At 45.2% G+C, this 16,453-nt stretch overlaps 1 protein-coding gene across 10 annotated transcripts in view; it reads left to right on the forward strand.

The window, feature by feature from the left end:
* LOC119863814 (zinc finger protein 665-like) overlaps window positions 1-16,453 on the forward strand; it is a 113,981-nt gene that overhangs the window by 23,559 nt on the left and 73,969 nt on the right. For 2 of the 10 annotated variants that reach the window (XM_043505776.1, XM_043505788.1), the window contains one exon: window positions 3,583-3,684. The exons of 6 other annotated variants lie outside the window; for them this stretch is intronic. In XM_043505776.1, the coding sequence (XP_043361711.1) occupies window positions 3,583-3,684 (102 nt within the window). Of the gene's footprint in view, window positions 1-2,779; window positions 2,849-3,582; window positions 3,685-4,103; window positions 5,067-11,464; window positions 14,470-16,453 lie in introns of those variants that run through there. 2 more of the 10 variants (XM_038420983.2, XM_043505782.1) reach the window with 2 other exon arrangements.

The following is a 16,453-nucleotide window of genomic DNA, read 5'->3' on the forward strand; positions in this document are numbered from 1 at the left end:
AATGCAAAGCAATGAATATAATAGAGGTAAGCTGGCCCACTGAACTACAGCTGTGCTTCTGATCCTTCACACAGGTTATCGAGAAGCTGAAAAAAGAAATCACACGGACCCCTTTATTGCATTCCAGTTCTCTGGCTCCCAGTCGGCACTTAGGTCCAGTACAGTGAGAAGTTATTTAAAAAACTCTGCTCACCTATACAAAATGTTCTTCTGACCACAAAGGGTCAGCCATGTTACCCCGTCAGTATAGGTTTGGCTCTTACCCAAAATACCACGCTGCCAGCCAGTCCTTTAGTGTTTAAAACTAAAGGTTTACTGTAAAGACAAAAGAACAAGAAGAGAGATGTTAAATGGTAAAGCAGTTACATACATACAACGACTTCAAAGTCCATATATCAGGTTCTTAGCAGTAGTGGCGAGTTTGTTGGCTTGAGGGTCCCTCTGGAATACATCCACAGCTTGGATGGGTCATTCAGCCCTATGTTCAGAGCTTCGTTTGTAGAAAAGTCACTCCAGAGGTAGGAAGCAGGAATGAAGACAAAATGAAGAAGATGCAGTTGCCTTTTATATAATTTTGCCATGTGGCACTTACTTCCTTTGTCCCAAACACAAGCTTCACAGCATATGGCATGGAAAAGCCTTAGAGCTCCCTGTCCATAGGCATGCCCCTACAAGTCCTGCTGAGTCGTAAGGTGTACTCTGGCTCCTTTCAAGGGGTTCATTGTACAGCTGATGACCCCTGATGGGCCATCAAACAGGCTGTGCAGTGCTGATGCCAATCTGTCTGGGGGTGTCACCCAAAAACACAGCACAAATTTGGAAATACAGATATAGCCCACATACCTATATCTCATAATACAAAGGTGACATAAACAAGATTATCATACTTTGCAAATTATAACATTTTTGCAGATACCTCACACGACATATCTGGTCAGATTCCTTGCAGTTTTATAACATTGGTATCAACAATATCATAAAGTGTCCCACATATTCCATACAGCGTCACAGTAGCTATTAAAAATGAAGTGTACCAATACATAGACAAAAAGTGGAGTCAGTTTTGTGAAATATATACATATGGGTCCAAACAAGAAAAAATAGAAAGAGTAGGGGCAAGATATTGTACACCAAAAATTGGAATTAGTATATCTAAAAGAATATCTGATTTTGCAGCTGTCATGATGGCCAAACTAGCAGCAATAATACGAGCATTAAACTGGATCTGGGCTATATGCCCAAGAACAGTAGTCATTTTTTTGACTCAGTGTCAGGCCTTATGGTGTTAAAAAAGGGTGTCTCAGTATGTAGAAGTGATTTAATCAATGAAATTATATTTCTAAGAACAGAGTGCAGATGGGGATACATGTAGTGTTAGCTTGGATCCTGCAGCAGATCGGGATAACAGGAAATGAAATGGCAGATAAATTAGCTAAAAATGCTGTAGGAAATGAAAGCCTAGTACCGAAAAATACAACAAAGAGGAATGTCAAAAATTTTGGATTAAGAAAAGAAGAGAGAGAACAATTTTTGAATTGTGCCCTAGAGTTGAGCATAAGGATGTACATCAGGGCCTGGTTAGGAAAAATGAAACAATTTTGTTTAGAGTACTAACTGGCCACTGTGGCATAAACAAAAGTGTATTTAGAGTAAATAGACACAAAGGTGGATTATGTGCGCTCTGTAAGTTGGAAGAAACAATTGATTACCTTTTATGGGTATGTAAGGGCTTTGATAAAGATAGGGATTTCAGTGTCAGCAGCAGAAGTATCGCTCGGTCTCCAGGTTAGAACTCGCTGAGATGGGCCTTGTTACAGACCTGCTCCTGATTATGTTGTGCCTTTTGCGGCTTTTCCCTCGCAAGTGCTTCCAGGGTCTTCAGTTTCTTTCTTGACTGTATAACATACCGCACTACATTGGTTGTTCTGGAGTTCTGCCCTTCCCATGTCTGATGGAGGAGATCCAGGATTCGCCTTGACTGCCTCCCATGCAATAATTCAAATGGGGAGAAACCCGTGGATGCCTAGGGCACCTCGCAGGTGCTGAGCAGGCCAGTAGGGTGGTCCCAGTGTCACAAGTGAGTGGTCATGAACTTCCTCAACTTTTTAATGTTTTGTTAAACTGTTCCACCAGACTGTCGGTCTGGTGGTGGTATACTGACGTCTTCAAGGACTTGAACCGCAGCAGGTTGCACAACTCCTTCATTAACTGTGAGGTGACGTTTGTCCCTTGCTCTATCAATTCTTTGGGGATCCCTACTCAGGCAAATACTCAGGGTTGTATGTCCTCGTGCATACACTGGAGGAAGACCATGCACCTAGATTCTTCTCCCGACCCCACCAACCACTCCCTGACTAAAGTCTGGCTGCAGCCAGAGTCTCAGTCCTTGTACGTTTACTCCATTCACTAGAAGGGAACTAATGTTTTCCCTGGGCCCCTTTTCTGAGCCCAGTTATCTGCTCTCCAGGCCTGCCCATAATTATAGTCCATGAATGGGCAGTCCCATCTAAAATGGCCTGGCTGCTCACATGCAACTAGCCCCCATGGGAAAAAGAGATTTCGCATTAATTCTCCTGAGTGGAATGGTCCCTTCTAATGAGGCTGCCCGGCTTGACCTAAATGGCTCCTGACTAGCTGAGGGTGGGCTTCCAGGCTCCTCTATTGGCCTTTGTATCCCCCTCTGCTAGGATTCAGTATCCAGATCCCCCTGGATAGTCTCAGTGAGGTGTGGGTCAGTGGTACCTGGGGCCCCAGGGCTTCACCAGACTGGCTTTTGGCATTTCAACTTTGGACCCAAGGGACATCAGGTAGTTCTCCACCATGGCAACTGCCTCTGCTGAGGTCTCTGGTCAGTGTCTCATCTCCCACTCAAGCTTCCCCCTGGAGTTAAAAAGAGCAGAGCCCTGTGAGGTCTTCTGGTTGTGAGAAAAGGGGGGCCGGGGTTTGGAGAAGGCATGGCCTGGGGGCTTCACCAGCATCATGCTTCCATCCCAAGACCAACCTTCCAAGTGGCTTTTCAGGTGAAGGACCTGTTTTCCCTTAGCCTGTTCCCTCTCCCCCATTTCCCTGGGCTTCTGAGCATCTTCTAACCTGCTTCTCCAGCTGAAGCATGCTCCGCAGGCCTGGGGTAGGGGCTACCTGTGCCCAGTAGTGTCCTTTAACCCCATCAGGCCCAGTGTGAGGTTTGTGTACCCCATCACAGTTAAATACATGAGTATCAACATATGCCTGTGTTTATCATGTCTGTCTGCCATTACATTGTTCACCCTGCTCGTGTATTCTAACCCTTCCCCCACCCGGTATGTGTCTTGTCATTTTGGACTGTAAGTTCCTCAGGGCATGGATGATCTACTACTCTGTGTTTATACAATGCCTAGAAAAATGGGGCCTCTTTTTTTATTGTCCCTTAGGCATTAATGTAATTAACATGATTAATAATAATAACTGTCCTACTGCTTGGAGCCCAGGAAAGTGGCCTCGGGATGCTTAAAAAAGGAGCTGAGGGTAAAATCAGGGAATGCTCTTTGTGACAAGTATCCCACAAATTCAGCTGATCTTCCTTGTTTTTGTTCTGATATGCAGGGTTTCCAGTTTCCAAACCTGATGTGATCTCCCAGCTGGAACGAGGGGAAGAGCCGTGGGTCCCAGATCTCCAGAGATCTGAGGAAAGAGAGCTCCAGACAGGTGAGGCATCCGTTAAACCAACTCAGTAACTGTCCATGAATGAAGGAAATGTTTGGGATTCCCTACAAAGATCTTGTGAGCTCTCCAAACTCTGAATTTTTCCCAGCAGGTGTGGCATCCTCAAGGAAGATGTCACTCATGACTTACTGCCTCTCCTGACTGACACGTAGCTGTAGCTCCCTTCGCAATCTTCCTTCCCCGGAGTGGGATGTAGACTCAGAAATGACCCTCTATTCTCTGACCTCCAGAGTAGGGCTTTGGAAAGGGCAGGGAGAGGTTGGAAATCAAATCTTGATTGTTTGATCTCTCCATCACTTATTTTGGTTTGTTCCCATCTTTTCCCATTCCTCTCCCTGAGGTATCCTCTCTCCCCAGCACAGGGAGTAACCTATGTCTGGATTCTCTCTTTATCCTTCCAGGAGATGGGATGCTGAGTGAGAACAAGGAGAAGAGTCCCCAGCAGGAAGATGCTGAGCAAGTAGAACCACATGGGACATTAGCAGGAAGAACCAAAGGGAAAGTTTCTTGGAGTTGTGGAGAGGCAAAATCCTATGAGAGTCAGCATAGGCCAGAGAAAAGCTTCTGTAATGACTCAGACGTTATTAGACATGAGAGAATGAACATGGGAGAGAGACCCTACACATGCCTTGAGTGTGGAAAAAGTTTTAGTCAGAGCTCAAACCTCATCACACATCAGATAATCCACACAGGAGAGCGACCCTACACATGCTGTGAGTGTGGGAAAAGCTTCAGTCGGCGCTCAGACCTGATCAAACATCAGAGAGTCCACACAGGAGAGCGACCCTACATGTGCTCTGAGTGTGGGAAAAGCTTCAGCCAGAGCTCGAGCCTCAACAAACATCAGAGAATCCACAGAGGAGAGCGTCTCTACACATGCCTTGAGTGCAGGAAAAGCTTTATAAACAGATCACACCTTCTCGCACATCAGAGAATCCACACAGGAGAGCGACCCTACATGTGCTCTGAGTGCGGGAACAGCTTCAAACTCTACTCTCACCTCATCACACATCTGAGGGTCCACACAGGAGAGCGACCATACACATGCCTTCAGTGTGGGAAAAGCTTCAGCCAGAGGTCACAGCTTACCACACATCAGAGAATCCACACTGGAGAGCGACCCTACACATGCTCTGAGTGTGGGAAAAGCTTCAAACACAAGTCACACGTGTTGGCACATCAAAGAATCCACACTGGGGAGACATCCTACACGTGCTCTGAGTGTGGGAAAAGGCTTAGTGGGAGCTCAACATTCAGCATACATCAGAGAATCCACACGGGAGAGAGACCCTACTTGTGCTCTGAGTGTGGGAAAAGCTTTTGTTGGAGCTCAGCTTTTATCAAACATAAGAAAATCCACACAGGTGAGTAACGCCATAAATGTCTTGACTAGGGCTCACCAAAGAATTTTTGTAAAATACATTAGCTAATGCCCACAGTTTGTACCATTTTCTTCAGTGTGGTCTCTCAGCTCCACGTGAGTTGTCGGCCTCTGTCTTTTCCATCTCCCCACCTTCCACTGATTTGCAGTGAATCCCATCATCCTTTATCAACTCCTTTGTCTTACAAATCCTGGGAGTGTCCTCCCCTGCCAGAAATATCCATCAGTGCCAGGTGTGGGAGATGGGTTGACCTTGACTAGCTACACTGAGGTAAAAATTTACCCGTGCCTTGTCTCCACTGGGATTGTGCATGGATGTGCACAGTGGCTCATTTTAGCAATCTTGTTGTAACAACAGAACTACATTTGCAGTGCAGACATAACCCGGGTACAGTGGCCGGGGTTAGCTTTCTCCCCTGAGTTCACCTCCATCATTTCCCCTAGTCTATACAAACCCCGAGCATCACTTTGATACTATTCCCCCATTACAAAGTGATTGATAGTCACCGTGTTCCCCCTTGGGGACAGATTGTCTCAATCCCAGTTGTTCTCACCTTGCTCAGGGTTGTGCTGGACAGAAGTATTTTTTTCTTCCATTTTCCTCAATTGAAGTAGATTGAAGTAGAACAAAGAGCGGGAGTGGGGAAAGAAAAATGTGTCATTTCAGCCTCTGTGACTCCTGAAGGAGACGGGGTGAGTCAAAGGGATTCCCTCCTTCCCCATCACTGTTAAAATCCCTCCTTGCCCCAGCAGCATTAGCTTCTGTGTAAGCCACAATAGCGTTTATCCTCCCCACGTTCTATTCCTGGACCTCCCAAAGTGTCACGTGATGCCACGTTCTGAGCACTCTCTGTGCTTAGGTGTCACACTTTGATCCTAAATCCGACTCACTGGGGCTAAAGATGAAAGTGTCACATGCCTGGAGGGGGAATTTGAATGGATCCCAAAGACAGAGTAATCATTCTGTGCTTTCATCTCTGCTTCCATCTCTTGGTAAAGCTGCTTCTGGTCTTTTTCCTGCTGACCGTGGATTGTTTGCAGATGGGAAGGTTGGCTGTTTTTCTCCCTTATGATGAAACTAAATCTTCTGTAAGTAACATAACTCAATAATAATGAGGTGGCACAGAGTGAAGGAAAATTGAATGGATCAGAGGCGAACGCAATGGGAGAATCTGTTTTGATTTTGAGTTATCAGATATTATCTGCTCTGGAATTTAATTTTATATGAAAGTGTCTTCCATCCCTCTGTGTTGTGTGTTTTTCTCTCTGTCCTGAAGGTGGATTGGTCTCATAAATGGATGTTACCTTTGTTTGACAGCATGTATCTCAGATTTATTGGGGGTTTTGAGACAAATGACAGTTTGCTAAAATGATAATATCTTATTTTATATGTGTCTTTTCCCCACCCCTGTATGGTGATATGGAGGAAGTTCAAGTGCAGTTCAATAATTGGGAAAGAAGACAGCAAACTATTGGGCATGCTCCCAAGGAAACAGAACCATTTTAAAATGTGTACTCTGAAACAGTGAAGAGAGGCATACCATAATTGTGCAACAAACTGAAGTAACTGGACACGTTCACAATTGTTGTGGTTACATTATGAATTAAAAAGAAGAGATGTCCAAAACTAGGCTTAATCAATTGATTAATCAATGATTATTAGTCAAAGATTAATACAGCTTAATACAGAAAGGAAGAGTACCTACATTACCAATCCCTGTGGAAGACAGGAGTTGCAGTGCTCACAGTGTCTGAGAGATTCTGTGCTTATCTCTCCTGTATTTATACCTAACTGGGGGGAGTTTCATAATTTTCCCTACATCACTTTATCTAATATTTTCTCTTATTTTCTGTGATATGTTTTTCATAAACAGTAATTGCTACACCTTCCATGTAGGGGATATATTGTAAGTTTAAACATGACTTATATTTTATATTTTGAGGGTTATGCAGATATTAAACAAAAGCACAAGACTAGAATTTTTTTTTGAACATTCCAGGCCTAGCATTATCTATTTTTCTATTATGTTGTGCCTAGCCCTGAAATTACAATACTTCACCTATCTCTTTCTGTAACGTAAATAAAAAAGCATTCTGGAAAATCTTAAAATGAGGACAATTCAAGAAACATAGTGATATTATATACAGTATGATGTTAATGTTGTATATACTATTAATATTGGCTAACACTGTTGACATTACGGACTTTCTCTCACCTAACTTCATCTATATTTTAGTAACCTGGTATAGCACAACACCTAGAAGCTGTTGTATTTAAGTGTATTTTATAAGCTTCTTGTATCTTAGTTTTTGCAAAGCTTGCATTCTCCAGCACAGCTACAAATGAGAAGTTCATACAAAGGTAACAGCATCTACCTACCATACAGTTTCAGAGAATTTAACATGAATATTAAGGACTTCAAATATAATATACTTTACATATTCACTGTTGACTACTTTCTTATTTTGATTATATAACACCACTATTCCACTTACAGTTGCTAACGATAATACATTTATATTTTGATCAGTTATTACACTTTTAACCTTGTACTTACAAGAACTTATTTCCCAGTATATCTTATCCATACGAACTGGTAGTTTGTAATCAAACAATTTACATCCCTGAATAATAATTCTAATTGCAAGAGTTTAGATAAGCAAGTTACATTCCAGAATAATAGTTCTATGTTAGAACTCAGGTTTCAGTAAAATTCCATTCTTACATGGTAGCTGTCATTGCAACAGCATTGCCATGATTTCATAACCTGTCTTTTTCCACTTGTGTTTAGTTTAGCTGAAGAGTATACTGACTCAATTTGCTCAATAGTCAGATCGTAAAGCACTCTGGTCCAGTTTTGTCAGCTAGTGTTATGAAGCATTTGTGGTTTTAATTTAGTTTGGTAAACACAGTGTTTTTCAGGGTTATGACAATATAGTTTCAGATGATCTGGGAAGTGTATTCCCCAGTTAGTGACTTGGAACTAGGCAAATGGCCCATATATCTGGATCCCAAAGTAATTGTGGTCCAGGCCCTACAGAAGGTTACTATTGAAAATATTTCCTTCCAAATAAGGTGCACACTTCCTGTTATAATCCGTATCTCTGTAGTGATGGAGACAATGGAAGTGGCATTATAGAATCATAGAATCATATGACTGGAAGGGACCTTGAGAGGTCATCTAGTCCAGTCCCCTGCACTCATGGCAGTACTAAGTATTAGCTAGACCATCCCTGACAGTTGTTTGTCTAACCTGCTCTTACAATCTCCAGTGACAGTGTGACGAAGTGGGAATGTTCTTAATGTTTTCTCTGAATACTGTGTGTGTGCCTCAGTTTCCCCTATGCCTTTCTTAAGTATCTAGGTGGTGAGATAAGGGTGTGTGATTGTTGCAGAGCCCTAGAGGGCAGAGGTGTGCAGGGGTCTGCACAGAGAATGGCCAACACCCTGTCTCCTGGCAACTGATGCCCTGAGCCCCTCCCCTGCAAGGTGCCAACTGAAGGTGTTGGAGAACAAAGAGATCAGGTGGTCTCCTTGCCCGGGAAAGGAACAAAGGCCAGAGGAGGGGCTGGGGGGAGTCTCAGTTTGGAGCTGGCTGGGGAAACGCAGGGAGGCCCAGAATCAGGGTCTGGGCTCCCTAGCCCACAAGATGGACCTGATGGAGGGGTCCTGTTTTCTGTACTTACAAGCTCTGTTTTGGACTGTATTCCTGTCATCTAAAAAACCTTCTATTTTACTGGCTAGCTGAGAGTCACTGTGAATCGCAGGAAGTGGTGGGTGTAGAGCTCTGAATCCCCTAAACTATGTGACAGATGGAAATTCCACAACCTCCCTAGGCAATTTATTCCAGTGCTTAACCACCCTGACAATTAGGAAGTTTTTCCTAATGTCCAGTCTAAACCTCCCTTGCTGCTATTTAAGCCCATTGCTTTTTGTCCTATCCTCAGAGGTTAAGAAGAACAATTTTTCTCTCTCCTCCTTGTAACAACCTTTTATGTACTTGAAAACTGTTATCATGTTTCAGTCTTCCCTCATAGGTCATGTTTTCTAGACCTTTAATCATTTTTGTTGCTCTTCTCTGGACCTTCTCCAATATGTCCACATCTTTCCTGAAATGTGGCACCCAGAACTGGACACAATACTCCACTTGAGGCCTAATCCGTGCGGAGAAGAGTGGAACAATTCCTTCTCATGTCTTACTTACAGCACTCCTGCTAATACATCCCAGAATGATGTTCACTTTTTTTTTGCAACAGTGTTACACTGTTGACTCATATTTAGCTTGTGGTCCACAATAAACCCCAGATCCCTTTCCGCAGTACTCCTTCCTAGGCAGTCATTTCCCATTTTGTATGTGTGCAACTGATTGTTCCTTCCTAAGAGGAGTACTTTGCATTTGTCCATATTGAATTTCATTCTATTCTTCTTCAGACCATTTCTCCAGTTTGTCCAGATCATTTTGAATTTTAATCCTATCCTCCAAATCACTTGCAACCCCTCCCAGCTTGGTATCGTCCGCAAACTTTATAAGTGTACTTTCTATACCATTATCTAAATCACTGATGAAGATATTGAACAGAACCGGACCCAGAACTGATCCCTGTGGGACCCCACTTGATATGCCCTTCCAGCATGACTGTGAACCATTGATAATTACTCTCTGGGAACGGTTTTCGACCAGTTAAGCACTCACCTTATAGTGGCTCCATCTAGGTTGGATTTCCATAGTTTGTTTATGAGAAGGTCATGCGAGACAGTATCAAAAGCCTTTCTAAAGTCAAGATATACCACATCTACCGCTTTCCCCCTATCCACAAGGCTTGTTACCCTGTCAAAGAAAGCTATCAGGTTGGCTATCAAATCCATGCTGACTGTTACTTATCACCTTATTATCGTCTAGGTGTTTGCAAATTGTTTGCTTAACTATTTGCTCCGTTATCTTTTCAGGTACAGAAGTTAAGCTGACTGTCTGTAATTCCCCAGGTTGTCCTTATTTCTCTTTTTATAGATGGGCACTATTATTGCCCTTTTCCAGTCTTCTGGAATCTCTCCTGTCTTCCATGACTTTTCAAAGATAATCGCTAATGAGCTCATCCCTTGTAGATGCTGCAAATATGTATAAAATGAAATCAGTGTTGAATGTGAGGCAGCTGCAGGATTATACCTGTTTTTAATAAACACCCCAAAATCCCTGGGTTACAGGGATTCTGATCCAGGCCTGGATTTAGTTTCTATCTTAGATCTGTGGCACCAGATTAAATAAATAAAACAGGCATGTTTGGGGAAACTATTCCTCACTATCACTACTGACATTTGGTATGGTTTGGTAAGGATGCTAATCCAGAGAAGTGTCAAGTTACCCCAACCAAGGCCTAGGAGTGCACAAGAACTCAGGTAGAAATAGCAGATACCCAGTGGTTGATTTTCACCCCAGAGATGGAAACTATGATGTCCCATGACACAGCAAAACTATTTATTTTCAGAACTCTACTCCTTAGTTCAGGGGCATTCATTCTGGTGCCAAAAGATGCTATGGTTAAACAGGGAGCAATTGTCCTTTGCCTTTTGGGTTGAAAGCTTCATGAGGCAAAGAGAGAAATAGTTGCTGCCTTCAGCGTACATTCCTTCACCATCTGATGGCCTTTTTGGACAAGGAGCACTTCCATGTTGTGCACGTGATGATGGTCAATGAAGGACTGAATGTGTCAGACTCCAAGTTCAAACTGCAGGATACAGGATTGTTGAGTCCCAGTTCTATGCTTTCGTCTCTTAGCTTTGCTCTTGTGTCTTATGCATTTGTATCACTTCTCCATCTCCTGCTTCCTTGACAGATTAGAAAATGTAAAAATAAAATATAGGTGGTTTTTTCATGATGCAAATCTTCTCACATAGTATGAGACCCCTTCCACCAATGCTTACAGCAGAAGACAGTGGGTATGTCTACACTGCAGTGTAACCCCAGCTTGGTGGGACTTGAGTCAGATGACCCATGTGAAGAAACCCTGGGCTTGAGTGTCTGCGATAGATTTTAAATCTATGTTAAGACTTTTCTAACCTGTGCTGGAACCTAGCGCTCTGGCGTTCACACAGCAGTGCGCAGACCCGAGTCAAAGTAACCACATCCCGAAGTCCCTTGTACCCCCATACCCTAAATGTGGCTGCTCTAGCTCTTGGACCATGGTGTACTGTGTGAAAATTTATTGCCCACCTCTCTGTCATCTGGGGAAGGGCTTTGGCAGGGGAGAGGGTGGAAATCAAATCCTGTTTTGTCTCTCCTGCACTTATTTTGGTTCCCACCTTTTCCCATTCTCTCCCCGAGGTTTCCTTTCTCCCCAGCACAGGGAGTGACCTATGTCTGGATTCTCTCTCTGTCCTTCCAGGAGATGGGATGGTGAGTGAGAACAAGGAGAAGAGTCCCCAGCAAGAAGATGCTGAGCGAGTAGAACCACGTGGAACATTATCAGGAAGATCCAAAGGGAAAGTTTCTTGGAGTAGTGCAGAGACAAAAGCCTGTGAGAGTCAGCGTAGACCAGAGAAAAGCTACAGTAGCAGCTCAGATGTTATTAGACATGAAAGAATGAACATGAGAGAGAGACCTTACAAATGCCTAGAGTGCGGGAAAAGCTTCAGATTAAGCACACACCTTATCGCACATCAGATAATCCACACAGGGGAACGACCCTACATGTGCTCTGAGTGCAGGAAAAGCTTCAGTCGGCGCTCGGACCTGATCAAACATCAGAGAGTCCACACAGGAGAGCGACCCTACAAGTGTTCCGAGTGTGGGAAAAGCTTCAGCCAGAGCTCAACCCTCAACAAACATCAGAGAATCCACATGCGAGAGAGATCCTTCACATGCCTCTGAGCGCGGGAAAAAGTTTTAGACAGGACTCAGCTTTTATCAGACATAAGAGAACCCACCCAGAAATGCCGTAATGTCTTGACTAGGGCTGGACAAAGATTTTTTTGTAAAATACATTAGCGAATTCCCACATCGTTTGCACCATTTTCTTCAGTGTGGTCTCTCAGCTCCACATCAGTTGCCTGCCTCTGTCTTTCACACCTCCCCCTTCTTTGTGGTGAATCCCATGATTAAGGCTACGATTTAGTCATGGGTATTTTTACTGGAAAGTCATGGACGGGTCATGGGCAATAAACAAAAATTCATGGCCTGTGACCTGCCCATGACTTATACTGTAAATACCCCTGACTAAATCTTAGGTGTTGGGAGATGGGCTCCAGGGTACTGCAGGTGCTGGCAGGGGAGACCTCTGAGGCACTGCAGGTGCTGGGGGGAAGGCCTCTGAGGTGCTGCAGGTACTGGGGGAGGGCTCCAGGGTACTGCAGGTGCTGGGGGGGGGACTCTAGAGCACTGCAGGCATGGGGTGGGGCCTCCGGGACCCTGCAGGCGTGCGGGGAGCACCTCTAGGGCACTTCAGATGCTGGCAGGGGGCTCCAGCCCGGGACCCCATCGCTGCTGCTGCTGCTGCTGCTTGGGGGAGGGAGTGACCTGGGCCCCACTGCCGCTGCTCCGGTGGACCCCGGAGCCAGCTGCCTGGGGCCAACCAAGCATCAGCCAGGGCAGCTTGGGCCAGCGAAGCTTGGGCGGCCCCAGGGTCAGCCACACCAGCCGCTGCAGAAGTCATGGGAGCTCCCGGAAAGTGACGTAATCCGTGACTTCCTTGAGCTTTGTGAAAGACTCTCAGCCTTGTCTTTATCCTTTATCAATTCCTTTGTCTTATAAGTCCTGGAAGTGTGTCCTTCTCCTGCCAGAAATATCCATCAGCCCCAGGTGGGGGAGATGGGGTGACCTTGACTAGCTACACTGAGGTAAAAAATACCTTGTCTCCACTGGGATTTTGCATGGAATCAAAATTAGTTTTGATAGTAAACTAGTGGCTCATTTTAGCGATCTTGTTGTAACAATACAACTTCATTTGCAGTGCAGGCATAATATGGGTACAGTGGCTGGGGTTAGGTTTCTCCTTGACCTGAGCTCACCTTGATCATTCTTCCTAGTCTAAACAAACCACGAGCATCACGACGATACCATTCCCCCATTACAAAGTGATTGTTAGTCATCGAGTTCCCCTTTGCTTTCATCTCTGCTTCCATCTCTTTGCAAAGCTGCTTCTGGCCTTTTTCCTGCTGAGCTGGGATTGTTTGCAGATGGGAAGGTTGGCTGCTTTCCCCCCTTGTGATGAAACTAAAACTTTTGTAAGTAACATGACTCAATAATAATGAGGTGGCACAGAGTGAAGCAAGTTTGAATGGATCAGATGAGAACACAATGGGAGAATCTGTTTTGATTTTAAGTTATCAGCTATATCCTGCTCTGGAATTTCATTTTATATGAAGTTGAAAGTGTCTTCTACCCCTGTGTGTTGTGGGTTTTTCCTCTCTTTTCTTAAGGCAGTTTGGTCTCATAATTGGATATTACTTTTGTTTGACAGAATGTACCTCAGATTTACAGTAAAAGACAGTGGGTATATCTACACTGCAATGTAATCCCAGGCTTAGTCGGTCTTGAGTCTGACCTTTGTGAAGAAATCCTGGGCTTGAGTGTGTTAGATTTTTCTAACATATGCTGGAACCTAGGGCTCTGGCAGCCACATGGCAGTGTGCAGACCCAAGTCAAAGTAGCCACATCCCATACTCCCTTGTATCTCCCCCACCCCCCAAAGGTGGCTTCTCTAGTTCCAGGACTGAAGTGCACTTTGGGAAAATGTACTGTCCACCCTGCGTGTTACAAGGAAGGCTCTTGCTTTGCCAAAGACTTGATGGATTCGCTCTCCTTTGCACACCCAGGAGACTCTTTGATAGCATGCTTCCAGATCAGTAGTTAGAAGAGAATGGGTTAATGCTGACCTGAGTTGCTGCCATTTTCAAAGCAGGGAAAGCTACTGTTTTCAGTAGAGTGGATTGGAGATTGTTGGGATAGAGAGGACTAAGGAATTTGTCCTATGGAATTTTGGGATACTTCCAGCTGACTCCTGGGACCCCACTCAAGCGGGGCTGCATCTACACTGCAAAGCAATGGGGCTCAGTTTAACTTGAGTTTGGGCCCTCCAGCCCTGCAGGGTCCTAGGACCCTGGGTCCAAGCCCTGGGTTTGCGCAATTGCAGTGTAGATGCAAAGGGCTTTAGGCTTGAGCCTGGGCTCAGTCACGGGCTTATGCTGCAGTGTAGACATCCCCCTGGAGACAAATGAACTCACAGAAATGGAAGGCACCTATGTTAGTGGAGAACAGAGCATTACATAGAGCTCATTTGGTGGAAATGAGGATTGAGAGATTTGATAATATGATAAGATTTTGTAATGTTTGAATATATGGTTGTTGTTACCAGTGATAATAGAATTAAACATGAAGTTCATCATTACAGAATAAGAGACTGATTATATGATAACAGGAATTATATTGTAAGTCTGCAAATATTGTTTTTTCTTTCTTTTCTTTTTTTTTTGTTCTTGTTTTTGTTGCATCAGTATTATAGGAAATGGTGGCTAATTCTGAAAAGTTATTTGATGTAATTCAGCCTCTTTGGATTAAGCAGTACTGTAGTAAAACCTCACTCCAAAGGGGTTGAGAGAAGTAGCGTTTAGGAGAATAGACACCCAAGATAGACCCTAATTATTTCTATTTCAAATGGAATTTATGTTGCTCAGCTTTAAAATAAACTTTCTGTGAAGAGGCAAGTTCCTGAGGGAGACAAGTTGTGTAACCGTCTCCCCGTCAGACTGTAACAGTCACTGCAATGTGAGCCGGCGTTTGCAGGACTCGAGTTGCAGGCTCAGTGTGTTTAAGCCTGTGCTGGAGAGTCCACACTGAACGGTGACCCTGGGTTGAGAATGTCAAGACCCGAGTCTCATCCCAGTGCTCATGTGCCCACCATGCACGGCGCAGACCCGGTCACAGCCTCTTCCAGGCTTCCTAGCGCTCTCCCAGCTGTAGCCTCTTCAGCCCTTTGTTCCTTGTGCCTCGTGGAAACACTTGAGTGTCCCTCCCACAGCATTTTATCAGAAGTTGTCTCCCCTGCCAATACAGCCAGCCAAGCTATGTTTTGGGTCTGCACGCTGCCGGCCACTGGATCCAGCAACCTGGGTGAGGCCCTATTTGAAGTATTTGCCCTGCTTGAATTTTCACTCCTGTTTCATACAGTGAGCAGAACATCCGTGAGATGCTGTGGACATTTTGGTGGCATTTTCTGACTGTGATAGAGCCTTCGGTGGCTGGGCGGCCTAGTGGCTAGATCATTGGTCGGGGAGGGTTGTAAGGGGACCTGGGCCCTCCCTGTCCACCAGATCCCAGCCCAGGGCCCTGTGTAGTTCAACCCTAAACAGGGGACGTGTCTCCCCTCCCCCGGGGGGGGGGTGTTCAAGACCCATTTCCCAGGGCTACTTCCTACAAAAGCCTGTTTAGTTTTGGGCATGTCCTCACTGGCCCAGTCACCCTGCAGTTGGCGCATACCCGCAGGCTGCACTGGGCAGGGAAAGGCAGAGTTGTCTCCAGTGGCTGCGTTGGATGGCAGGTCACTGGTCCATCCCTTTGGGTAGGACTGAGAGCTCCTGCCTCCTTGCCAGTCAGCCCCCAACTGAGCCAGGCTTCATTCTTTTCTCCCCCCTCCAGGCCTGGCATTGGCTGCGGGGATAGCTGGGCAGGGCTAGCTGAACCCATGGATTTTATTTAACCCCTGTTCTGCCAGGAAGCAGTTTGTCTGCTCCTTCACACTGACCTACTGAAGGCTCCTGTCGGAGGAGGAGGATACATGTCAACTGGCTGGTGCTGTTAATTTCTCTTGGTATAGCCACTGATGCCCCCTGTGTAGTCCAGCACCAGTCGAGAAGGGCCACAGGCACAGACTGGTGGGATCACATTGTCGTGCAGACCTGGGATGACCAGCAGTGGCTCCAGAACTTTCCTGTGAAGAAAGCGACGTTTCTGGAGTTTTGCGAGCAGCTTTCCCTGACTCTGCAGTGTCCGGACACATGCAGGACGGTGGTGAAGTTGGTCCAGAAGTAGGTTGCTATAGCCATCTGGAAGCTACAGGTCCACTGCTGACCAGTTTGGTCTTGGCATGTTAACTGGGGACAAAGGTTTCTGAGGCAATCAGGCATGAAATTTACCCAAAGGTGGTGAGCATAAACAATGTCAAGAACATAACTTCAGAACATAATAATGGCCATACTGGGTCAGACCAATGGTCCATCTAGCCCAGTATCCTGTCTTCCAACACTGGCCAATGCTACAGGCTTCAAAGGGAATGAAGAGAACAGGGCAACCATCAAGTGACTCATCCCCTGTCACCCAGTCCCAGCATCTGGCTGTCAGAGGCTTAGGGACACCCAGAGCATGGGGTTGCATCCTTGAC

Source organism: Dermochelys coriacea, chromosome 11 (genome assembly GCF_009764565.3).
Source record: "Dermochelys coriacea isolate rDerCor1 chromosome 11, rDerCor1.pri.v4, whole genome shotgun sequence".
NCBI classification, from domain to species: domain Eukaryota; kingdom Metazoa; phylum Chordata; order Testudines; family Dermochelyidae; genus Dermochelys; species Dermochelys coriacea.